Below are 26,682 nucleotides of genomic sequence, written 5' to 3'. Positions count from 1 at the left end.
TCATCTCCCCTCCCCCCCCCATCTGCTGCTCCATTGTTTTCATGAAAAAGATTTTTTAGCTTTGTATTTTACCTGGATTTAACACCGTGTGTTAAAAGTGCAGACTAGAAATGTGTCAAATAAATAAATAAATAAATAAATAAATAAATAAATGTTTTTGTTTTTATCCTTTGAAGCTATGGTTTTATTGTTGCAAATTGGATTTTATTTTATGTTGTCAGCTGCTCTGATTTCTTTTTTTGAAGAAGAGGAACAAAGTTCTTCTTCTCTTCTCTCTTCTCTTTTCTCTCTCTCTCTCTCTCTTTTTGAAGCAACAAGCAATTTCTTTCACAGTAGTCTTCGAATCTTGGAAAGGATGCTCTGCGTGTCATTTATAGATGAGGGAAGGAATTGTGGGGCTTTCTGAAAGCGACGACTGACTCTGCTGTCTGTAATTGCCTCTTCTTTTCCCAGGTCAGAGTGGTGGTTGTTGTTTTTTGGCTGGGGAAGGCGTGGGAATTGGCACAAGAGATGGCAACACAGGTGAGATGTAAAAGCCAGTTGCAACTAGAAAGGTGCTGGACCTGATGGACCTGTGGCAAGTCTTGCAGTAGCCCTTCCCTGCCATCAGTGAGCATGTGCTATTATGAATGTCTCTAACAACTTTGTGTGTATGTGTGCACTCACATGTGACCCTTAAAACACATCTGATATGGATTGACTGTGGAAATAGCACACATTCCCTCCCTCCAAGTCAAGGTGAAAATGATGCTGATGATGCTGATGACTCCATTTATATGCCACTTTTCCTCCCAGGAGCTCCTGATGGCATACATGTTCCTCAACCCCCAAATTTAATCTTCACAAAAACCTTGAGAGGTAGGTTAGGCTGAGATATTAACAACTGGCCCCAAATGTCACCCAGTGAGCTCCCAGACTTAACATGGCTATGAACCCCGATCTCCCAGCTCCTAGTACAACACTTTAACCACAACTTCTGATGTTGGCACACTCAGTCAAATTCAGTCAGAAATTCTCCAGCATTTCCTTTTTGAATTATATGGGGAAATCTGTTATTTGTTCATGGATGGGAATAAATGCATGACACATAAGGTTGCTATGTTTGCCTTAGCAGCCCAACAGCTCAGACAAAATATAATTTTACCACATGGGGAGCCATGTGCTGATGACCACCTCTGCTAAAATGTACCATACAGTGGTACTTCGGGTTAAGTACTTAATTCGTTCCGGAGGTCCGTTCTTAACCTGAAACTGTTCTTAACCTGAAGCACCACTTTAGCTAATGGGCCTCCCGCTGCCATCGCGCCGCTGCTGCACGATTTCTGTTCTAATCCTGAAGCAAAGTTCTTAACCTGAGGTAATATTTCTGGGTTAGCAGAGTCTGTAACCTGAAGTATATGTAACCTGAAGCGTAGGTAACCCGAGGTACCACTGTGCTTCATTTCTGCAGCAGCCAGTGGTTTCTAACAAATGCACCTGACTGACAGACAGACTGAAGCAGAAAAATCCCACACATGCCTCTCTCCCCCTTTATATAATATTACATGTAAAGTAGTAATATGCTGAACTTTCATGGCACGCAAATTCAACTGTCTGAGGTGGCTGCAACATGGCCCTCTCACTTTGCCTCCTGGTAGGGCTGGCTCAGCTGGCTGGAACAGTTTTTATGGAGTTGGAGGCAGAGTGGGAAAATATGGTGGTCACTGCTTGGGCAACTGTAGAGAGTGAACCCAACTGTCTATGTATCACAGTATGCAAAGTGGGTGGATGGGTGAAAATAAGGGGTGGGGGATTAGCTCAGTGGGTAAGCATGAGGCTCTAAATCTCAAGGTCGTGGGTTTGAGTCCCATAAGATCCCTTCACATTGCAGGGGGTTGGGCTGGATGACCCTCGTGGTCCCTTCAGCTGTGGCAGCTGACTGAGAGAGCTGGTCTCTAGGCTCTTCCATTGCTCCTTCTTCCCCGTCCTCAATGGCCTTTCCAGACCCAGGGATGCCCCCTCTCCTCCCAGCTCCCCGAGCCAGTCCACTTGGATGCCTGCCTGCCATCATCCAAGCGCCCCTCCGGGCAGCCCCTTCCGCCGGCAGCCGGCTCGGCCGGCCAAGGGGCCGTCGCTCGGCTCGCCGCAGCTGCGCACGCGCCGTTTCCCCCAGCGTGCTCATTAACCAGGAAGGAGGAAAACCTGATGGGAAGCAGAACCCCGAGCGCGGCCAGAGCGAGCGAGGCGGAGATCGGCGCTCTCCCAGCCGCAGGCGCGCACCATGTGGACGACAGCAGCTTGCCTGCCCGTGGCGTGCCTCTTGCTCCAGCTCCAGGCTGCAGGTAAACACGCAAGAGGACCCAATCTGGCCGTGCTAGAATGGCGTGCAGAGCAGCCGAGGCTTGGGCTAGGAGGGTTGAGCGCCCGGGCACGTTGAGAGGGAGAGAGGGAGGGAGAATCGGGGCCATTAAACCACCTGTTGGGTGGTCCCCCTCCTTGGGTGCGGGGCCACCATCCTTTACTGGCGTCCCAGGAAGGCTTTTGGGGCTGAAAAACGAGCAAAGAGGCGTTGGATCCTCCCCGCTGTTCATCTGCGCGTTTTTGTGGGTCATTTGCTTTTGCGCGTTCCAAGGGGTGGATTTGGAGCAATAGCTTGTTCGCTTTAGCAGAAGCAGACCATCTGGTTTGCAGCTCCGGCGACGTGTTTTAGCCCCGCCGTAATCTGGGCTACATTCGCCTCGCGCTCTCCCCCAGCAGCCCGGAGCTGCTTCTCTCGAAAGCTGAAGGTCCCTCTTTTGTTCGGGAAAAGTGCCTGTTTTCTGCCCAGACAGGAGCAGTTTGGGGGGAGCGGGTGGGGCTGTTTTCTGTCGGTGTTGTCTGGTGTGGGCGCCTCTGTCCGTCTGTGTACAGTGCATGTTTTCGGGTTTCAGCACCAGGGTCAGCGACAAGCCGAAATACCTAGAAATGCGAAGCAGCGGGGAACCGGGCCAGACAATTCTACATCTTGCAATCATACGGTCCCCGCTGTTCTGAGCTCTGTTAATAAGAAATACGGTAATTCAAAACAACACGGCATTGCAAACGCTCAGCTGCTGCCCTTCCAGGTAACGAGAGATCGAAGGACTAGAGGTTTATGCCTGTGCACGTTTTTTGTTTGTTTGCAGGGGAAATCGCACAAGTCATTACTGTAGCATGATGGAGGCTGCGCTTTAAATGCGTGCTGGGATGTGGAAGTAGCATTTTAGGAAAGGTGAAATCCTGCTGCGACAGCTCTCTCTTGTGCAATAGCCGTACAGCGGGGATAATAAATCCCCTCTCTGCTTACCTAGCAAAAGCTTTGCCGCCTTCGGGGAAACGCTGCAATTAAAGCATTACAGCCCCGCTCCGTGAACACCTTTTTAATCTTGGCCATCGGTTTTAGATTAGTTATTATATGCTTGAATTTCTGCACCGAAAGAGAAAGATGGTTCAAAGAATATCGCAATCGTCTTGGGCTGCTGACCCCCGTCATTTAAAGTGCAATGTCCTCATTTTAAACAGAAGGACCATTACTTAAAGATAACTCTCTGTTAACAGAACCACAGCATCACCTCATTTCAGCAAACATTGCTGTTAAGTTCTTCCTGCAATGAAAATGGATGTCATCTGCTAAGGAGCTTCACTCCCAGTTTGTCTGAGTGGTCTTACATGGCTACAGTTTGGTGGGGGGGGGGGTTGGTGGGGAGATGTTAGTTGCCCCAGGGGTTTGTTTGGAAAAATTGAAGAAAGAAAAATCTTGCGGACTCAATACCTCACTAATCGCAGGCTCACACTGATTTGGAGTTGGGCATCCCTCCCCCAGGTGGTCACATTTTGTTGCATAAAACTCAGGTATTGCATAAAACTCAGGTGTTTAACACGCCTTTTCAGAAGCAAATACTGTTGCATTCAATGGGAATAACTCCTTTAGGATTGCAGTTTTGAGTCATCTGTTTAATACTGGAATGATGTATCTTCTCTCACTCCTGCTAGTTTAATGCAACATTTTTATAATCTCTAATTGTATCTAGTTAGTGTTGGATGATGGAGGCTGCAAGCCTGTATCTACTTACCTGGGAGTAAGTTCCACTGAACAACCGTGAAACTTACATCTGAGTACATATTATAAGACTGTTCAGTGAGAACCCTTAAGACCCTGAGTGCTCTCTGCATTCATATGGATGGTTTGCCCCTGGAGGGCTTCCACCTGTGGACCTCCGTCTTCACAGGTGGACCTTTCTCTCCACAATAACCTCTGGCCCCTGGGATGTACTCTTGGGGACTGCAACGTTGCACCCTAAAACCAACTATACATTGCAAACTATTTCAGAGCTACAATATAGTGGAAACAGAGACTGGTGCAGCAGATAATACAAATTGTGGATCAGATAAACCTAAAGCCTAGCAAAGGAAATGGTTTTTGCCCTATGGCATAAGAGAAGGCGCCAACTGAGCCTCACAGGGCAAATACTTCCAGAGTTTAAGTGTGGCCACAGATAAAAACCATTTTTTCTGATCTTCCGCCATGGCTGGGACATTCTAAACTTGCATGTCTGCATATGTTTGGATGGTAGTCACCTAAAGTTTACTCGGAGTAGACCCATTGAAACGACAGCATATGACTAAGTCTATTAATTTCAGTGGGTCTACTCTGAGTAAAACTTAGCTGACTATTGTCCTTTATTTTTAAATAAAATTTTAGTGGCTAAAATTACTTTGGAGATCAAACTAGAAGCTAATATTTAGAATAAGACCCCTGAAGCTCAATCCAGAAGAGGTAGGTAGATCACTGCCACTTTTTTTTTTAGTGGGAGTAGATTGCAGTCTCTTGGGAGTTGGACATGCCTGGACTATAGGAAAGGAGAGCCTGTGTGTGTTCAGCTGTAGACTCTCCCCACCATCAGGAACTTTACATCAGGTGGATAGGCTCTGCTTATAAGCACATAGGTTGCCCTTTTTGGTGGTCTGCTGAATACATGGGCATGGAGGTGTGTTTTAATGGGCAGTCGCACCTCCTCATGGACAAGCACATCTACGTACTTTGAGTGTGTAGGCATAACAATTGAAGAGCCATTTGATTTGCTTAGGATTGCATCTGTGCAGCCCACTCCAATGGGAACCCAGTCCTATTTATTTCATTTGAACCTTATTTCATGAATCAATATTCTTAAGAATGAAGTCTTGTGCTTAAGGTCATGCCCTATAAGCCATCTAGCTGGAGTAAGCCACAAGTAAATGGGTTTAGGATCACAACCCACAAGGCAAAGGATAGCTCAGTTGGTAGAGAATGAGACTCTTAATTTCAAGGTCATGGGTTCAAGCCCCATGCATTGCAGAGGGTTGGACTACATGACCCTTGAAGTCTCTTCCAGTTCTATGATCCTGTGTCTTTTAGTTCTCATGGTGGAAGTAAGCCTGTGTCTAAGCTGCACTCATAATGCTTCTCTATTAAAAACAACAACAACAGCTTTGCACATAAAATACTTGGTGTCAGGGAAGAGTTCTAGCTTAGCCTTCTCCAAGACATTCTGGTTTTCTAAGTGAGAGGATTATTATTTTTAATGGAGTAATTTTCACTCCGGAGAGCCCTCGCATGCTGTCTAAAACTGTACCTCCCTGAGCATGGCTTGAAATTATGCACACAAATTTTGATGGGCTTCCCCATATTGCTCTTGTGATACACCTAACTACGATTCCTGGATCTCTTGCATACAGCAAAAGAGGAATCTGGCCAACAAGATTGTGAAATCCATCTAATAACGGACTAGTTATGAATTATACATGGTGGTTTCCATCTATAGCCATCAGCTGCATTGCACTTAGTGTGGCTGTGAGTCTCTCATTATATCCCCTCTGTGAGATGTGGCTGAAACATCTCTGGTTCTCAGTATGGCTCCCATTCTGTGGTACAAGCAGAGACTTTCTCAGTGTGGAGTTAACAATAAGAAACACATTTTAAAAATCCCTAGCGTTCACTAAGTTAGGAAGGAAAATAGGTTTGTGGGCTTTGATTAGATGAGCTCCAGGATGCCATTGGCCAGAAGTTTGATTCCTGTTGTTGTTGTTGTTGTTGTTGTTGTTGTTGTATGGGAGAGATCCAAGAACCATATAGTTTGGTTTATTGCAACAGCAATAGAAGAAAGCTGATTGAAACAAAATGACTGTGCTTTGGGCACGAGAGGACTGCCCCACCTGTGCCGTGGTTTAAATCTCCTTTGGCCATGCCTCCCTCCAGTGCTGATTGGCTGGTGGGGTCCCTCCCATGGGTGGGACCCTGCCCCCTGCCCCTGCATTGATCTTTGCCACCAGCTGGATCACTGCAAGGCCCTAGGCCCCGCCATAGCGCCGCCCACCAAAAAGTTAAGCAGACTTAAAAAACATATAGGCTGTACAGCGTCTTTAGAGCACATCTTATCCCATTGACTGGGTGTGGAGGATGTCCTATGTAAGTGAATGGCTTGTACTGACAATGCCTACAGGTTAATAAAAAGAATGCCACATAGGTTTGTTGGTTCAGTAAAAGGCAGCAAGGAGATATATAGCATACAAAATTACAGTAAGATCAATAAAAGCACCAGTAAAATATATAAATAAATACTGGTTGGTAAAAAGAAATAATAACACAGTTTTTAAGAGACATCTAAAGGAAGGCAGGAATGATATCTAAAACTGGTAGATATATCAAGTACTGTGCCAAACACCTACCTTGGAGTATTTATTTACATTAGAGTATTTACCGTATTTTTCGCTCTATAAGACGCACCAGACCACAAGACGCACCTAGTTTTTGGAGGAGGAAAACAAGAAAAAAATATTCTGAATCTCAGAAGCCAGAACAGCAAGAGGGATCGCTGCGCAGTGAAAGTAGCAATCCCTCTTGCTGTTCTGGCTTCTGTGATAGCTGCGCAGCCTGCATTCGCTCCATAAGACGCACACACATTTCCCCTTACTTTTTAGGAGGGGAAAAGTGAGTCTTATAGAGCAAAAAAAATATGGTATTTAAAGGCTATGAGTCCAATTCAGCTCATTAAAATGAATTGGCATAAGCTGGGTAACTGCTGGATTGCAGCCTATGAATCACATCTATAGGGCAGATCTGTCCCTGTCCTTTACTGGATTTGGGGAAGGTTTTGGGTAGTTTTGTTCAGCATCAGAACTTGGTCACCACCACTAGGAGATGATTGATTCAGAAGATCTTTATGTAAGCCTCTAAAACAAATCTATCGGGTCACATTAAAGCTCTCAACAATAATGCTATGCTGACAAATTATCCTGAATTATTTTTTTTATAAGATATTTATTAAAAGTTTTTTAAGAAATACATAAAAATACATAAAAAGTAAAACAGTACAAAACATAAAAAAGAAGAAGAAAAAAAAGAATAGAAATCTCTTTAAAGTTCTGTATTTCATAACCCAGTTTCTTGGCTCCCCCTCACCTCCCTTCCTTGTGTTCCTGTTTATCATCAGCTTCAGCAAATTCCTACTCCAAATCTCATTTTCTATTAAAGTGTTTAAATAAATCTTGTTTCCAAACTTTCATCCCTCTTACATTCCTTATTGCCTCCTCATAACTTATTCACTAATGCCATATTATTTTGTATCTCACATCGTTTTAACATTCATGGATTTTGCAATGTGTCCGCAAGTAGTCTTTAAATTTCGTCCAGTCCTTTTCCACCAAGTCTTCTCCCTGGTCTTGGATTCTGCCAGTCATTTCCGCCATCTCCATATAGTCAATTACTTGCATCTGCCATTCTTCCCAAATTATCCTGAATTTTTCAGCCATTCTACCACAAATTTCTGTAAAAGTCTCATGGGTGGAATTGAGGACTTACCTTACCTCTGGCATGGCCAAAGGATGCTTGTGAGTGTCCTTTCATTCTACAAATCCAGTATTCTGCACACTTGGAACAGAGGAAGCTGCCTTATATGGAGCCAGGCTGTTGGTCCAACTGGCTCAGTATTGTTGACACTGACGGACAGCAGTTCTCCAGAGTTTCAGACAGGGATTGAACCTGGGACCTTTTGCACGAGAAGCAGATTGTCTGCCACTGACTGGGCTTTGACCTTTCCGCAGATGGCCATGCTACCTGAAAACTCTATGTTGTCCTAGTGTTGGCTTTTCATAAGTTCAAGGATCCTTCTTACCATGTGCCTGACAGCTGTGCATTGTTGTTGTTGTTTAGTCGGTTTGCTTTTATAGAAATCAGCACAGAAATAAATACAGGAAGCACTTCCCTTAAAAGCAAAACCAGTGAGTGAACCGATCTTAGGGGCTCAGCAGCCACCCTCCCTACTTCCCATGTGTCAATCAAAACCCAGGAGAATACGTCATGAGAACTCCGCCCTTGAGTTCTTTTCCTCCCCAGAACAGGAAGCACAGGCAACTCTGTAGGCTGCAGAGCCCTGAAGAAATGTTTCATGGGATGGAAAAAAACCCACACTACCCACATCGACCTCACAGGAATAAAGCAAGCTCAATACTCCACCCAACCTGCAAGTGAGGTAGAAAAACAGAAGGCTCTTTCACAGGTGAAGATAACTTTTAGAAATTGGGGAGACAGGTTTCAGCACAGCACTAGCCAACAACGATTTGTTTTAGTTTACTTTATTTTATATCCTATATTTTAATCGGTGCAGGACCCAAGGCAGATCACAACAAGAATAAAAAACAGATGCAGCTAAGAACATGCATAGAACAGTTAGGAAATTTTGCATATTAAAACCAACGCTGAATCAAAACAAGCTAAAAGCATCCAAAAGCACAAGAGGAGAAGAAAATGTACAACACCCACCATTAAAGGATCTTGTCACAACAGCCAGTTAATGGCCGAAGACCCTTCTAAACAAAAAAGTCATTGCTTGCTGGTGAAAGAAAACCAGAGAGGGGGCCAGCCTGGACTCCCATGGAAGGGAGTTTCAAAATCTGGGAGCAGCCCTCGACAAAACTCTCTCACATATTCTCACCAAATGTGTGGTGAGGGTGACAGGACAGAGAAAAGTGTCTGCTGAAGATCTAAAAACCCAAGTAGGCTCGGATAGGTTTGGAACATAGGAAACCACCTTTTATGGATTCAAGTCAGAGGTTCATCTGGCTCAGGGTGGTTGGTACTGACTGAAAGTTACTCTCCTGGCTTTCAGAAAGCAGTCTTTCCAGCATTACCAGGAAATAGATGGATTGAATCTGGGACCTTTTAATAATCATAATAATTTTATTATTTATACCCTGCTCTTCCTGAGTTTCCCCAGTCACTCTGGGCAGCTTACAGTACGTATAAAAACATGGTAAATCGTCAAATATTAAAAGCTTCCTGATACAGGGCTGCCTTCAGATGTCTTCTAAAAGTTGTGTAGGTCTTTATTTCCTTGACATCTAAAGAGAGGGCGTTCCGCAGGGAGGGTACCACTATTGAGAAGGCCCTCTGCATGGTTCCTTCTAACTTCCAGGAGGGAACTACCAGGAGACCCTCAGAGAAGGACCTCAGTGTCCGGGGGGGAGGGTGATGCTTCTTCAGGTATACTGGGCTGAGGCCATTTAGGACTTTCAAGGTCAGCACCAACAATTTGAATTGTGCTCAGAAACGTACTGGGAGCCAGTGAAGATTCTTTTGGACCGGTGTTATGTGGTCTCTGTGGCCACTCCCAGTCACCAGTCCAGCTGCCGCATTCTGGATTGGTTGTAGTTTCCGAGTCACCTTCAAAGGTAGCCCCATGTAGAGTGCATTGCAGTAGTCCAAGCGGGAGATAACTAGAGCATGCACCACTCTGGAAAGACTGTCTTTGGGTAGGTAAGGTCTCAGCATACCAGATGGATCTGGTAGACACAGAATTGACCTGTGCCTCCATGGACAGCAATGAGTCTAAAATGACTGCCAGGCTGCACACCTGGTCCTTCAGGGGCACAGTTACCCCATTCAGGACCAGGGAATCCCCACGCAATAGAGCATATGCCATGCATAGGCAACCTCAGCCCTCAGGTGTTTTGGGACTACAACTCCCATCATCCCTGACCACTGGTCCTATTAGCTAGGGATGATGGGAGTTGTAGTCCCAAAACATCTGGAGGGCCGAGTTTGCCTGTACCTGGCATATGCTCTATTGACCCTTTCTGGTTTAACTAAAGCAGGGTTGGGGAATCTATGGTCCTCCAAATGTTGTTGGACTCCAATTCCTATTGGCCCCAGCGAACATAATCAGAAATAACAGGAGATCAAAAACATCAAGGTGTTTGTGAGGCGCAGGTTCACCATCCCTGAGTCTTTATCATCCTGGTGCCTTCCAGATGTTGCAGGACTCCAGCTCCCACCATCCTCGACTGTTGGCCATGCTGGCTGGGGCCTGATGGGAGTTGTAGTTCAACAATGCCTGGAGAGCGCCTGCTTGATGAAGGCTGATCTTCATATTGCCTACATGCCATGCTCCAAGAGCTCTGCCTAAACTGAAGCAGAGAAGAACAAAATGTATTATCTTGAGAGAAGAGCTTGTCACCACGGAGGTGGACTGCTCAGTGTGATCCAACTACATTCTACGGGAATGCAATTTCCGTGTGCAGAATTATTTTAGGGGGAAGGAGGACTTGCACTATGTACATTGCCAGTCTGCTATGCATATGAAAAGAATATTAGAATGAGGGTAGCCGACTCTGCTTTGAAACGTGTTTAGAATTCTGCTTCACGGCATTAATTAATTTAAACACTTTCCAGCCATTATCCCTTAAATTTGTTCTGCTGCAGAAGGTTCCCTGCTGAAATTTTATTAGGACGTAATCTATGCTAGGAGGATGTAGACGATTATCTTTTTTTCTATGAGAACGCTCAGCAGACATATTACAAAGTTATTTTTTGCTTTGTTTCAGAAGCTAGTTAGGGTGTGTGCATGTGAAATAGCTTGGTGGTTCTGCATTGAGAGGTGTGTGTGTGTGTTATTACATTGAAAAATATCTTCAAATCTGTAGGATGGAAGAATATTGGTAGAGAAGATTCTGACCAATCCAGGACTTGTGTGGTAATATATGGGCTGAGTGGACTCAATCTCACTTTAGAAATGTGATGGAGTGGTTGCATAATTGTTGTTGTTTCAAAGCATACCTATATTTTATTATGCTGCCACCATACCCCTGTTGGAAACCAATGCAGTGGCACGTTGAAATCTGCCTTTATGCACATGGTAAAGCAATCAAATGAGCACTGCATGGTGCAAGTCACATTGATTGATTTCCTGACATTTCTATCCTGCCTTTGTTCTCTTGTGAAACTCAAGGTTCCTCAGCAGTTGCCCATCAGGGCATTGACCCAAACCCAGACCTGATTAGCATCAGCAAGGTGCTAGCTTTATGTGTCTTCAGACCATAGCCTGTCAGCACTGCTGTAATCCATCAGACAGAGATTTGAGACTGAGATTGAGGAGGCCTGGGTTCCACGTGTGCTGCAGATCTTAGTATCATCCTAAGGAAATCTTTATCTGTCAACTGAGAAGAGTGATGAACTGGGATATATTTGGAGATTTCTTCCCATTGTACGTGAAACTTGAGAAAGCTGCTCCCAGTCAGTCAGGACAGCACTCAAGTAGATGGACCAATGGTCTGATTCAGTATAAGGCAGCTTTGTACATTGCTAATGGGATGGGGGTGACGCTGTGGGTTAAACCACAAAGCCTATGATTTGCCGATCAGAAGGTTGGCAGTTTGAATCCCCACAACGGGGTGAGCTCCCGTTGCTCGGTCCCTGCTCCTGCCAACCTAGCAGTTCGAAAGCACATCAAAGTGCAAGTAGATAAATAGGTACCGCTCCGGCGGGAAGGTAAATGGCATTTCCGTGTGCTGCTCTGGTTCGCCAGAAGCGGCTTAGTCATGCTGGCCACATGACCTGGAAGCTGTATGTCGGCTCCCTCGGCCAATAAAGCAAGATGAGTGCCACAACCCCAGAGTTGGTCATGACTGGACCTAATGGTCAAGGGTCCCTTTACCTTTACCTTTAATGGGATGGTACATATAGGAGTAAATGGTACTTCCGATAGCTTCATTGATTTTACTTAATGCCATGTGAAGAACAAGCAAAAAATAAATTTATATTCAAAAACAAGTGCGGTTAATGCAGAAGGCAGACGCTCCGGAATATCTAACACATGGACACAGCCTTGGATGCATGAAAATAATCCCAAATTCATTCCTTGTAAAGTGAGATTATCCATTCTGTTCAATGGAATCTCTGGGACAATGAAAAAAGGCACCTTCTGGAAAATGTCCAAGTTTTGCGCAACATTAAATGAATCAATATTCTGTGTATGAGTGAGTCAGGATTGTGAATACATTAGGGACCGATCCATCAACTCTTAATTCACATGAGTGTACCACAGAAATCCAATTGCCAACAATATCAGATTTCCACTTCACCTAAAAGCTGATCGTGAAATACATCTCTATAGTCAGAAGCTCAAATAAGCCCTTTTTGGTTTTGAGCCCTAAAATGCTGCCTTGGTCATGAGTGGGTGATTTATTCTCAGTGACTTCAGATTTATTCTCAGTGACTTCAGATTTTCGCTTAAAAGTGAAGCGAGCAGTATTTTATTATTTCACAAAGTATATTTTAAATGCATGTTAAAATATGCAAAATCAAGGAAGAGCTTTGCTCTGGATGCAATGGATTTAGGGGAGGGGAAATGCAGGCAATGAGTCTGTCGCAACTGGCATGTGACCTTCTGGTCATTTGAGATGGATTTGTTAAGCAGATATTACAGATGCCAGGGATGCTAGCTCCAGATGGCTCTGTACTCAGTTGGACATTGAGCATCATTTGAAAGCATCCTTTGGGTAAATATGTTCTATGCTTTGGTTTGTTTAATTGGGAAAGGGGATATAATTAAAGCAAGCTATTTGTCTAAGCAGTTTTTAGTAGAGTTGTCCATGGAATCAGATATGTGCGTTTACTTATGGGGTTTGAGATGGGGAGAACACACTCTTTATACTCGCACTGCTTCCTCTGCCTTCAATTATCAGCAAAATATTGCAAGCAGACATAACTCTAAGTAGGCTTTAGAATTCAGTCCTCCGAGTGGCACCAGGTTTGTTATCTTTCTGGCACCAACTGAATATGTATTTGTATTTATTTAGGATTAATAGTGATTATTATAATAGGTTTGTTTTTTTTACCCTTCCTGGCTCTGGGTTTCTGTGGTTTTTAAGAACAACTTTTTTAATGCTTTTAATTTACCGGTACTCGGTATATTTTGCTATTGATGACTGTTGTTTTAATTGATTGCTTTAATGGTTAGGCTCCCTGATCTTCTTAAGACTGAATAAAAACACTGTAAATAAATGACTACTTCTATCCGTGTCTCTTTTTAACTAGGGGTGGAAGACCTGTGGCTCTCTGAATGCTGATAGACTCCAACTCCCAGCAGGCATGGTAAAAAATGCTCAGGGATTATGGGAGTTGCAGTCTAGCAACATGTGGAGGACCTTAAAGACCAACTAAGTTAGTTCTTGGTATGAGCTTTCGTGTGCATGCACACTTCTTCAGATACACACATTATTTTTTTTGTTTTGACTATGGCAGACCAACACGGCTACCTATCTGTAACTGAAACATGTGGAGGGTCACAGGTTTCCAGCCCCTGTTTTAAACCATAAGAGTAGGCCAGGTGAACAGAACTTTTGGCCCTGTAGATATTGCTGAACTGTAACTCCCATTACCCCCACCCCCAACAAACATGGAAAATGGCCTGGGATGATGGGAACAGTAGTTCAGCAACATCTAGAGGCCCAAAGCTTCCCCACATGTGGAACAGGTGATGTGATAATGATTATCATCAGTGCACACATAAAGGTAAAGGGTAAAGGGATCCCTGACCATTAGGTCCAGTCGTGACCGACTCATACTTGTAAGATTAAAAACGGTAGCTGGAATGGTTAAACAGGTACATGGGATGCTTAAGGAATATAGAGAACAACATCACCATGAAGCACAGAATCTCTTCTTTGAAGTCGGTTGAAATCTATGAATTTCCAAACCCAAGTCCATAATAGTCCAAAGCTGGATGCGTGCACACTTTCTGTGTAGAGTTTAAGAATACAAGTTATGTGGTGGGGCTGAGTACAACTGAAGTCGGGGTTAGATGTACTGTATTTACTCAAATGTAACACACTTTTTTTTTTTGCCAAATTACATCAGAAAAATTAGGGCACACATTAGATTTGATGGCGCCAGCAAATACTTTTTTGGTTTCAAGGTTTTGAAAACTGAGGTATGCATTAGATTCGATGGTGCGTTAGATTCACGTAAATATGGTAGTAGTTTGGTTGTCTTCATGATAATCAGTGTGATCTAGGGATGTGAGAGAAAGCTTGAAAGATGAGGAATCTGGATTTGAACCCTGACTGGGAGAGTTTGGAGCATCAGTCCTCTAAAGCTGTTCAGTGGTAACAACAGTGATGTTCCTTGCAGTGTGTGTAGGAAACTACAGACGCAATCTTATGCAAACTGGCATGGTCAGTTGAATTCAGTTGGACTTTCTTCTGAGTAAACATGCTTCGCCTCATGCCACGTGTAAGATATACACTGGAACACACTCTGCATAAAGACAGCAATAAGGAAGTTGACCAAAGGTTCGTGCTTTTCAAGTGTTTAACATGGAAACTGTATGCTCCTATAAAATTGCGGCCAATTTGGGAGGGGAAAGGCAGCAGTGAGCCTGGCATGGTGCGGACACAGCTGCAGGAGCATTGAAATGGCTCCACTGCCATGCCTGCACCTGCCAAGCTCCTTACTTATAGAAGGAGCTATAAGTAGCCCCCTTCCTCCTCCTGGTGCTGAACGGTGTTTGAAAGGTGGGAGAGGAAAGCAGCCCCACTCAGCTGCCCCACCAGTTGTCTTTTTTTCCACTGTTGAAGAAAAAAGGGCATGGGAACCTGTAGTTTCAGAAACAAAAGTTAGTACTCCTTGTTAGGAGGAGATGGCATCGTAAAGATTTTTATTTTTTCTTCCTTATTGCAGTAGGACACTAGGACAAAAATAGCCACCGAAAGATTAACAACTCTGTCACGAGTTCTCACTCGTTAGATTTGCCTCCAACTGTCAATTAATGGTCCAGTTGATTAATCTGATTAAAACTCACAGTCCTGATTTATTAGGAGTAGTCTTCGTTGTTAAGTGCATTGAATAGGAGGATAGAAGAGGCAGCCTGTTCTCTCAGTAGGAAGCACCATCTGCTGTGAAGAGGTGGCGAGTGGGATGTTGGGTCAATTCAAAACCTATACAGAGCAGCCAATGGATTTTATTGATAGCTATAGTGTGTGTGTGTGTGTGTGTGTATGTGTGTGTGTGGAGGAATGTGGGCATAAAAAATACCTGAAACACAGGTCTGAATGGTAGCTCAGATCTAGATTGAGAAAAGAAACCAGGAAAGCGACAGTGGTGATAAGAGACAGAAGCTGCCTCAAGAAAAATAAATCTCTTTCAGTTTTCAACAGTAAACAAAAGAAACCCACTTTCAATTAGAATGACACCCAATCACAAAAGGAGCCAATACTCTCAAACTTTTTCCATCACTACACCGAGATCAGGTGATTGTATGAAAAGGATTTTATCTTTTTATTCAGTGGAAACAGGAAATTCTTTCTCTTTTTCATTTTAGAGAAAGACAAAACATATTAGGGGGAAGGTTCTGAAAAAGGCTCTGAAAAAGAAAGTCCTCAAGGTTGGGAAACTCGGGTGTGAAGTAGGTTTCCATTCCTGAACATCCCCATAGAACTAAGATAATTACCAGAGGATAAAAGTGAAATAACCTGCCATTAAGATGACTAATTATAATTCACTGGATTTTATTCACGCCAACAGAATGGCAGATACCATGTGTCGTTGCCTCTCACTAAGAGGAATAATCCATCCCTGCGAGGTCAAAATTCATATGACCAAATTGTCCCAGTGGGAATGTGGGGTGAGGTGTGTGATGAAAGGATTGTGCGATTCTTCACCCTGGCTGTAATTCCCATGTCAACCTGTATTTAATGTTGTGAAGCTACTGAAAGTTAGCTGAATGAAAAACCAGGATGCTCACTGAGTAGTGAGCGACGAAGCAGTCATATTACCCCAGAGGTGGGAAACCTTCATCCTGGGAGCTGAATGGGACAATTTAGGCCTCTCTGTCTGGCCTTTCTCCCTAGGCCACATCTTTCACTGATCCAAGTGCTTTTGCCTGGCTAAAATGCTTCCTCGATGCCCTGGCTCAGTTGGTAGAGCACGGGACTCTTAATCTGAGGGTTGAGGGTTCAAGCCTCGTTTTGGGCAAAAATATTCCTGCATTGCAGGGGGTTGGACTACAAGATTCTTGGGGGTCCTTCCAATTCTACAGTTCTAGGATTTTAACTCTGATAATGCCTCTTGTGTGTCTGGATTGAAGGTACGGTGTGTTTGAATGTGTGTAAAAACTAGCCTAGTGTACAAAGCTAAACATCATATTTGTTGCTTCACCTACTTCTGCCTCTGACCTCCACACCACCAGCAAGCAGTGTTCAAAAGGTTGCCCAGAAATGATGGGGTAGTGACATGGCGTTCAGACTGAAAAATGTTGCCCACCCCTTCTGTACAAGCAAAACACACAGTTTCATCAATCCACATTCCCACCATGTCAGAGTCATGGTGTAGATTGTTTTTCAAAGTATCCATTTTCATTGCTTGCTCTAAAACAGGGTTTCCCAAACTTGGGTCTCCAGCTGCTTTTGGACTACAATTCCCATCATCCCTGGCTGCTGGTCCTGCTAACTAGGGATGATGGGAGTTGTAGTCCAAAAACAGCTGGGAAGCCCTGCTCTAAAACGACAAAAGATCATGAGCAAAATTGCCAAGATACTTCAATATGGTTTAGTTAGGAGAGGGGCACAGGGGGAAATTGAGCTGAAAGCCCCTTAGTGCCAACACTAAATATTTGTTCCCCTTTGGGGCAGCTCGAGCTGGGAAGTGAAAACATCAGTCCTTCCAAGATATCGGGGAAGTATAACAAAGGGATCCAAAAATGTTGGTTGGCTCTACGTTTTCATGGCACTGACTCAAAATGATTACTGTTCTAAAAATAGAACTGACCACTTTTGCAACAAAGGGAGAGAATGTTGGGAGTCTGGAAGAAGAATTCCATTTCTGGAAGAATTATTTCTGTGGGAAACAAATTATGCTATAAATATTAACTGATGGCCTTTTGTAGCTGCTCAAGGACCTGGAATATTAGGCTGTGTATGTTTCCAGAGGTTAACGCTGCTATAGAGGTAGTGTCGGTGCATTGTTATGCTTATGTATAATTATCTTGACAGGTGTCAACTCGGATTTCTTTGATGTGAACACCTGCCCGTTTGGTGCCTAGACTGCAAGCCTGAATCTAATATCTAATGGCTACTGAAATATATATAAATGTCAATCACTCTTGGCTTGATTTTTTTTTTTTTTTGTTTCGTTACAGGTTTCTATTTTTTTGTTTTTCCTGGCTTGCTCACATAGTTGTAAACCTGTTGTCTGGTTCTCTTTCTACAAAAGCACAGAATTAAATGTCACCTGAATACAACTAAAAAAGCACTCACTCATAACTGTCCCATTGCAGCTGTTTGCAAGATCTGAGTTTTGGAATCTACTTGAGCATCCAGAAACTCTGCATAGTTCTTGGGGGGTTTTTTCTTCTTCCATGGAACTTCAGCTTCCTTAATTTTTACATCACAGTTCTAAAGTTCAGATGCTACAATTGCACTGGGCATCCATCCATCCATCTATCCATCTATCCTTTCCCCCTCTCTCAGGTTACTGAATTTTTTCTCACTACTAACTCTGCTAAACTCAGCCTTGTCCATCACTTACCGAAGTTCAGATGCTGCTACTGCACGTGGTCTTCCATCTACCCATCCATCCTTACCCCCTCTCTTAGGTTACTGAACTACTTTCTGGCTATTTAACTCTGTTTTATTTTGCCTTTTCTATCACTTACCAAAGTGAAGTGGACAGACTGCAATTCAGTCTACAGCAGGAGACTTAATATTCTTGAAGTCTGGGCATGTGAGAGTAATAATAATAATAATAATAATAATTTATTATTTATACAGCTGCTGCATCGTGAGTGTTTGGAGTGTAAGGCCTCTCCCTCCTCAGGCCAATTCCATCTGGCCTAGGGGGCGGGGCCCAGGCTCACCTTCGCCACGGCTTTAAGAGGCCTCATTGAGGCCAGGGACATCGCTGCTGCTGCATCGTGAGTGTTTGGCGTGTAAGGCCTCTCCCTCCTCAGGCCAATTCCATCTGGCCTAGGGGGCGGGGCCCAGGCTCACCTTCGCCACGGCTTTAAGAGGCCTCATTGAGGCCAGGGACATCGCTGCTGCTGCATCGTGAGTGTTTGGCGTGTAAGGCCTCTCCCTCCTCAGGCCAATTCCATCTGGCCTAGGGGGCGGGGCCCAGGCTCACCTTCGCCACGGCTTTAAGAGGCCTCATTGAGGCCAGGGACATCGCTGCTGCTGCATCGTGAGTGTTTGGCGTGTAAGGCCTCTCCCTCCTCAGGCCAATTCCATCTGGCCTAGGGGGCGGGGCCCAGGCTCACCTTCGCCACGGCTTTAAGAGGCCTCATTGAGGCCAGGGACATCGCTGCTGCTGCATCCATAAAAGACTCCAAGGGGCCCGGGACACTGCTGCTGCCGCTCTGCCGGTGAGTCTTGGGGAGGACCGCTCCCCCTGCAAGCCCATTCTCCATCTTGGGCCTGGGGGCGGGCCCCAGACTCCACCTCAGGAGGCCTCGGAACATTGCTGCTGCCGCTTTGCCGTGCGTTTGTGGGGAGGGCTCCTCCCCCTGCAGGCCCACTCTCCATCAGGCCAGGGGGCGGGGCCCACGCTCACCACTGCCACAGCTTTTGAGGACACTAGGGCTGCTGCAGCGGTGGTTTGAAGTGTTTTTACATGTTTTAAACTGTTTTTATTTTTTGATTTGTTGTACCACCATAAGCGGTGGTTTTTATCTATGTATTTTTATTTTGTTTTGGTTTATTTTGGGTTGGGGTGGGGTGATTGTGGAGTGGGGTGGGGATTGGTTTGTTTCCGTGTAATTGTTTTTGTTTTTTTTTTGTTTGCTTTTATATTCTGTAAATGGAGGCGAACATGAGGCTTGGGATTCCTACTGTGGAGGGGCGAGGGAGGTATGGCGGTGGGGGCAGATGTCATAGGCGAAGGGGATCGAGATATGGATATGCTCGTACCCCTTCCAATCTGCGCCCCATCCCGAGAGACGAGGGTAGGGTGAGCAAGGATTACTCACCTCCGTCACTGGTGTTGTGCAATGCCAGGTCTATAGGCAATAAAACCGCCACCCTGCGAGATTTCTTCATCTCGCAGGGGGTCGACCTGGCTTGTGTGACGGAGACCTGGGTGCGCGAAGGGGATACTGTTACTTTACGAGAGATGGTGCCCCCGGGTTTCTCCGTCCTCCACCAGTCCCGGACTGTGGGCCGGGGGGGAGGGGTGGCATTATTAATCCGGGAAGATTGTTCTTTCAGGGCTCTACCATCGCCATCGATCCCCGGCATTGAATGTGTTGGCCTAGTGTGGGGCTCCGAGGTGAGCTTGGCTGTCTGGCTGGTGTACCGGCCACCTAGCGCACCAGCAGCCACCCTGTCAGGCCTGCTGGAGGCGGTGGCCGGCTGGGCCTTGGAGTTCCCTAACCTATTGGTATTGGGGGACTTCAACATCCACGCTGATGCCACTCCCTCCTCACAGGCTCTGGACCTGGTGTCTTCCATGGCGACACTAGGGCTCTCCCAGTTTGTTTCAGGCCCCACACATCAAGCAGGCCACACGCTGGATTTGATCTTTGGCGCTGGTATAGATGTGATCATGTGTCCTTCGATGAAGGTGCCATGGTCTGATCACTATGCTCTGAAAGCCAGGATTGACGTTCCACCCCCACCCTGCTTAGGTGGCGAGCCGATTTGGGCTCGCCCGCAGAGGCTGATGGACCCTGATAGATTCCGTCAAGCCTTGCGGGACCTTTCTCCCCCTGGCGACTCATTGACTGAGCTTGTTGAGGGCTGGAATACCCAGCTCCTGGCAGCCATCGATGAGATCGCACCTAAGCGCCCTCTGCGACCCCGCAGAAACCGGGCTCCCTGGTTTACCGAGGAGCTCCGGAAAATGAAGCGGGACCTCAGACGGCTAGAGCGAGTATGGCGGCGTGCCCGTGACGGAGCTTCAAGAACATCTTATAGGGTTTTTATGAAAACCTACGAGATGGCTGTGAAGGCCGCTAAGAAGTCCTACTTCTCGGCCTCCATTGCATCCGCTAGCTCTCGCCCGGCACAATTATTTAGTATAATTCGGTCTTTAACGTCCCTCGAAGGACAGCCAAATTTAAATAACAATTTGACACACAGCTGTGAGGCATTTGCGAGCTTTTTTGCGGAGAAGGTCTTGTTGCTCCGCCATGACCTCCCTGCCAATTTGGATACAATAAAGGAACTGGAGGCCCCTCGACTGTCCTCGGGTCCAGTATTGGACCACTTCGACCGGATATCCCCAGCCGATGTGGACAGACTCCTCCGAGCTGGAAAGCCCACCACCTGTCCTCTTGACCCGTGCCCGTCTTGGCTGATTAGAGCGTGTCCAGACGAGGTGCGGGCTCTCCTGGGGGATATCATCAATTTGTCCCTTGGCACGGGGACATTCCCAGGGGAACTGAAGGAGGCAGTGGTGCGCCCGCTCTTAAAGAAAACATCATTAGATCCTTTAGATCTATCCAATTACCGCCCGGTTTCGAATCTTCCGTTCCTGGGTAAGGTGATTGAGAGAGCGGTTGCTGAATCAGCTTGGTGGGTTTCTGGATGAAACATCGGCTCTGGATCCATTCCAGTCCGGCTTCCGCGCTGGTCATGGGACCGAGACGGCTCTGGTTGCCCTAACAGATGATCTTCGTAGACAGCTGGATCGAGGCGGGTCGGGGCTGCTGATTCTTCTAGATTTGTCAGCAGCTTTTGACATGGTCGATCACGAACTTCTGGACCACCGCCTTGCCGACGTGGGGATCCAGGGCACAGTCCTTCAATGGCTGCGCTCGTTTCTCTCTGGTCGGGGACAGAGGGTGGCGCTTGGGGGGGAATTGTCATCGCGCCACTCCTTGGTGTGTGGAGTGCCTCAGGGTGCGATTCTCTCCCCGATGCTTTTTAACATCTTTATGCGCCCCCTCGCCCAGCTTGTCCGGAGTTTTGGGCTGGGCTGCCATCAGTATGCTGATGACACCCAACTCTATCTGTTGATGGATGGCCATCCTGACTCGGCCCCAGACACACTGATCAGATGCTTGGAAGCTGTGGCTGGATGGTTACGTGGGAGCCGGTTGAAGTTAAATCCTTCGAAGACAGAGGTCCTCTGGCTGGGACGGGATGATATGGGAATGAGGGGGCAACTCCCATCTCTTGCGGGGGTGCAATTAGTGCCAGCACCATCCGTTAAGAGTTTGGGTGTAATCTTCGATACCTCCCTCTCCATGGAGGCGCAGATTGCAGCTATTACAAAGGCGGCATTTTTTCATCTCCGCCAAGCTAAGCAGTTGGCTCCTTACCTCTCTCGCCCTGACCTAGCTACTGTGATCCATGCGACGGTCACCTCCAGACTGGATTATTGTAACTCGCTCTACGTGGGGCTGCCCTTGAGACTGACCCAAAAACTCCAGCGGGTGCAGAATGCCGCAGCGAGACTCCTTACGAGGTCTTCGCTTAGAGATCACATTCATCCGGTGCTATACCAGTTGCACTGGCTCCCGGTGGAGTACAGGATCAGGTTTAAGGTGCTGGTTTTAACCTTCAAAGCCCTATACGGCCTAGGGCCCTCGTACCTACGGGACCGCCTCTCCTGGTATGCCCCACAGAGGAACTTACGGTCTTCAAACAAAAACACCTTGAAGGTCCCAGGCCACAGAGAGGTTAGGCTGGCCTCAACTAGAGCCAGGGCCTTTTCGGCTGCGGCTCCAACCTGGTGGAATGCTCTGTCACAAGAGACAAGGGCCCTGCAGGACTTGACATCTTTCCGTAGGGCCTGCAAGACAGAGCTGTTCCGCCAGGCCTTTGGTTAGGGCGCAGCCTGACTCCCTCCTTTGGCAACCTTTACAAAACTTTATGGCTGCCATCAATCTTGATTTTAATTAATTTTTATAATGTTTTTAATGTCGCACTATTTTGGTGTTGTTAGCCGCCCTGAGCCCGGCTTCGGCTGGGGAGGGCGGGATATAAATAAAATTTATTATTATTATTATTATTATTATACCCCGCCCATCTGGCTGAGTTTCCCCAGCCACTCTGGGCGGCTCCCAATCAGTGTTAAAAACAGTACAGCATTACATATTAAAAACTTCCCTGAACAGGGCTGCCTTAAGATGTCTTCTGAATATCAGGTAATTATTTATCTCTTTGACATCTAATGGGAGGGCGTTCCACAGGGCGGGCGCCACTACCGAGAAGGCCCTCTGTCTGGTTCCCTGTAGCCTCACTTCTCGCAATGAGGGAACCGCCAGAAGGCCCTCGGCGCTGGATCTCAGTGTCCGGGCTGAATGATGGGGGTGGAGACGCTCCTTCAGGTATACAGGACCGAGGCCGTTTAGGGCTTTAAAGGTCAGCACCAACACTTTGAATCGTGCTCGGAAACGTACTGGGAGCCAATGCAGGTCTCTCAGAACCGGTGTTATATGGTCCCGGCGGCCACTCCCAGTCACCAGTCTAGCTGCCGCATTCTGGATTAATTGCAGTTTCCGGGTCACCTTCAAAGGTAGCCCCACGTAGAGCGCGTTGCAGTAGTCCAAGCGTGAGATAACTAGAGCATGCACCACTCTGGCGAGACAGTTCGCGGGCAGGTAGGGTCTTAGCCTGCGTACCAGGTGGAGCTGGTAGACAGCTGCCCTGGACACAGAGTTAACCTGTGCCTCCATGGACAGCTGTGAGTCCAAAATGACTCCCAGGCTACGCACCTGGTCCTTTAGGGGCACAGTTACCCCATTCAAGACCAGGGAATCCCCCACACCAACCCGCTCCCTGTCCCCCAAAAACAGTACTTCTGTCTTGTCAGGATTCAACCTCAGTCTGTTAGCCGCCATCCATCCTCCAACCGCCTCCAGGCACTCACACAGGACCTTCACCGCCCTCACTGGTTCTGATTTAAAGGAGAGGTAGAGCTGGGTGTCATCTGCGTACTGATGAACACCCAGTCCAAACCCCCTGATGATCTCTCCCAGCGGCTTCATATAGATATTAAAAAGCATGGGGGAGAGGACAGAACCCTGAGGCACCCCGCAAGTGAGAGCCCAGGGGTCTGAGCACTCATCCCCCACCACCACTTTCTGGACACGACCCAGGAGGAAGGAGCGGAACCACTGTATGACAGTGCCCCCAGCTCCCAACCCCTCTAGACGGTCCAGAAGGATGTTATGGTTGATGGTGTCAAAGGCCGCTGAGAGATCCAGCAGAACTAGGAAACAGCTCTCACCTTTGTCCCTAGCCCGCCGGAGATCATCAACCAGCGCGACCAAGGCAGTTTCAGTCCCATGGTGAGACCTGAATCCCGATTGGAAGGGATCCAAATGGTCCGTTTCCTCCAGGCGTGCTTGGAGTTGTTCAGCAACCACCCGCTCAATCACCTTGCCCAAGAATGGTAGATTTGAGACTGGGCGATAGTTGGCCAAATTGGCCGGGTCTAAAGATGTTTTTTTAAGAAGCGGTTTAATGACCGCCTCTTTCAGCGGGTCTGGGAAGGCTCCCTCACAGAGGGAAGCATTCACCACCCCGCAGAGCCCATCGCCCAGCCCTTCCCGGCTCGCTTTTATCAGCCAGGATGGGCAAGGATCAAGGAGACAGGTGGTCGGTTTCACTTTTCCAAGCAGCCTGTCCACATCCTCGGAGGTAACAGACTGGAATTGATCCCATGTAACAGGACCAGACAGAACTCTAGCACTCTCCCGCCCTGGCCCTGCTCCCACGGTGGAGTCTACCTCCTTCTGAATCTGAGCGATTTTATCTGCAAAAAACTTTGCAAAAGCATTGCAGGAGATCTTGGGGTCCCTACCAGGCCCCGGTGGTACAGGTGGTTCCGATAGATTGCGAACCACCTGAAAAAGTCTCCTGCTGCTGTTTTCTGCAGATGCTATGGAGGCAGCGAAGAAGGCCCTCTTCGCCGTCGCCATTGCCACTTGGTAGGCTCGACGTTGAGCTCTAGCCCGTGTCCGGTCTGATTCAGAATGAGTTTTCCGCCACCGGCGCTCTAGCCGTCTCAACGATTGTTTCATCACCCTCAGCTCCGGGGAAAACCACGGGGCTGTCCGGGCTCCATGCAATCGGAGAGGGCGCTTCGGAGCCAGACAGTCAATAGCCCTGGTTAACTCCGCATTCCAGCGTGCCACCAGGGAATCAGCTGAAAGGCCATCAACTTGGGATAAAGCATCCCCTACCACTCTCTGGAAGCCAATTGGATCCATTAAGTGGCGGGGGCGGACCATCTGAATTGGTCCCACCTCCCTGCAGAGGGGAAGGGTTGCGGAGAAGTCCAGTTGCACCAGGAAGTGATCTGACCATGGCACTTCTTTTGTTTCGCTTTTAGTTAGTGTCAGATCACCAGCATCCATAGAGGTGAACACCAAGTCTAAGGCATGTCCATGGCTATGAGTTGGGCCAAACCTATTCAGGGACAGCCCCATGGAGGCCATGCTTTCCACGAAGTCCCGAGCGGCCCCTTGTAAGGTCGTGTCGGCATGGATGTTAAAATCCCCCAGGACAACCAAGCTAGGTGTCTCCAGGAGCATATCCGCCACGACCTGAAGCAGCTCGGGCAGGGAATCCTTGGTGCAGCGGGGAGGTCGGTACACCAGTAGGAATCCTGTACTGCCCCTATTGCCCAACTTCCAGAACATGCACTCAGAGAACTGGGTCTTCCCAATAGGACGCCTGGTGCAGACTAATGACTTCCTAAAAATCACTGCAACCCCCCCTCCCCGCCCACATGACCTGGGTTGCTGTGCGTAAGAGAAACCTGGTGGGCAAGCAGCGGCAAGGACAGGCCCATCTGCTTCATCCAACCAGGTCTCTGTCACACATGCCAGGTCAAATCCTCCATCCACAATCAGGTCGTGGATGGCAGTGGTTTTATACATCATTGACCTGGCATTGCACAGCAACACTTTCAGGTCATGTGGGTTTCCCTTGCTGATTCCAGTATCCTTCCGGTCAGGACCAGACCTGGAGGCAGGGATAGTCCTCAGACAACGACTAAACCTGCCTCCTCTGTAATGACATGGTCTGGTCTTAGCGTAACTCCTCCTCCTACCCATGATCACTGAGATCGGTTGTCCCAGTTCATCCCCCCCTGTGGAACATGCCCCAGCCATTTTGTTTGCTGGGACCCACTCCCAGGCAGCCCTGACCCCACCCCTTAAAAAGCAAAATACAAACTATATAATAATTTAACAGAATAATAATGATAATAATAAAACAAAACAGAACAAAACAAAGCAAGAAACAATAGCGCTGACTAAATGCTTATCCCTCCCCAAGCAAAAATAAAATAATAAAATAATATAATATTATAAAAAACAACAACCACCATTTAAAGTGCTGCAAATTAAAAACAATTAAAACATTTAAAACCATTTTGTCCATTGCTGCCGGTAGCTGTTCAGGCCTCTTATGCTGTGGCGGTGAGTGCAGGCCCCGCCCCTAGGCCAGATGGAGTTGGCAGAAAAGGGCGCGGTCCTCCCAACACTCACGCAAGCAGCAACAGCAGCCGTGTCCCGGAGTTCTTGATGGAGGCCCTGGCAGTGAGTGCAGGTCCTGCCCCCTAGGCCGGATGGAGTTGGCAGAAAAGGGAGCAGTCTTCCCAACACTCACACAAGCAGCAACAGCAGCCGTGTCCCGGGGGCCTCTCTCAGGCCTCTTATGCTGTGGCAGTGAGTGCAGGCCCCGCCCCCAGGCCAGATGGAGTTGGCAGAAAAGGGAGCGGTCCTCCCAACACTCACACAAGCAGCAGCAGCAGCCGTGTCCCGGAGAGTGTTAACATATGATCGCATACACATGGAGAATGATAATGTTCAGTTGTCCTTTTGTGTTACTGAATTCCCATGATTCCTCCTCCACCCAGCAACCGAAAATTAAGACAAGTCAAAAGTGTTTTTTACCGTAAAAACTTGTCTGAAATTGTCTAATAATTCTGACCTCTTCCCATATAATGTGTTCTTAAAATAGGGAAATATCAAAATTTGCCTAAACAGAGCTTCCTTCCTAGAGCTAATAGAGCCTGCAGTGGAGGGTGCTATTTTTCTAGAAAAAGAGGTGTTGGAACTCACCATGAACACCTCCCTTCTTTTCTCATAACGGCAATGGTGCCCACATGAGAGGTGCCAAAACTCGGTTCTGGTGAGTTCTGGCTGGAAATAAAGCCCTGGTTATACTCTTTTCCATGTGATTCATAGTCCCAATAAAATCCACCCCTGCTCTCTGCTTCTTCTTGTTTTAAGGACACAGCAACAAGGGATACATTTAGCTTCATATCTAGTTTTACCTTTAGCCCAGGCTAGGGTGGAGTACAGGACGTGGGTGGCGCTGTGGGTTAAACCACAGAACCTAGGACTTGCCGATCAGAAGGTCGGTGGTTCGAATCCCCACAACGGGGTGAGCTCCTGTCGCTCTGTCCCTGCTCCTGCCCAC

The 26,682-nt window shown here is 47.0% G+C and overlaps 1 protein-coding gene across 2 annotated transcripts in view; it reads left to right on the top strand.

Annotated features, from left to right (window-relative positions):
• The first annotated feature begins 2,145 nt into the window (after nucleotides 1–2,145).
• PTPRR (protein tyrosine phosphatase receptor type R) overlaps nucleotides 2,146–26,682 on the top strand; it is a 114,846-nt gene continuing 90,309 nt past the window's right edge. Inside the window, exon 1 of one of the 2 annotated variants that reach the window (XM_028746956.2) lies at nucleotides 2,146–2,321. In XM_028746956.2, the coding sequence (XP_028602789.1) occupies nucleotides 2,261–2,321 (61 nt within the window). In that variant the 5' untranslated portion in view covers nucleotides 2,146–2,260. Of the gene's footprint in view, nucleotides 2,322–12,729; nucleotides 12,808–26,682 lie in introns of those variants that run through there. The other variant, XM_028746957.2, reaches the window with a different exon arrangement.

The sequence above is a fragment of the Podarcis muralis genome, chromosome 10 (genome assembly GCF_964188315.1).
Source record: "Podarcis muralis chromosome 10, rPodMur119.hap1.1, whole genome shotgun sequence".
NCBI classification, from domain to species: domain Eukaryota; kingdom Metazoa; phylum Chordata; class Lepidosauria; order Squamata; family Lacertidae; genus Podarcis; species Podarcis muralis.
The sequence above is the reverse complement of the archived record's forward strand: the minus strand, read 5'-3'. Positions and strand labels throughout refer to the sequence as shown.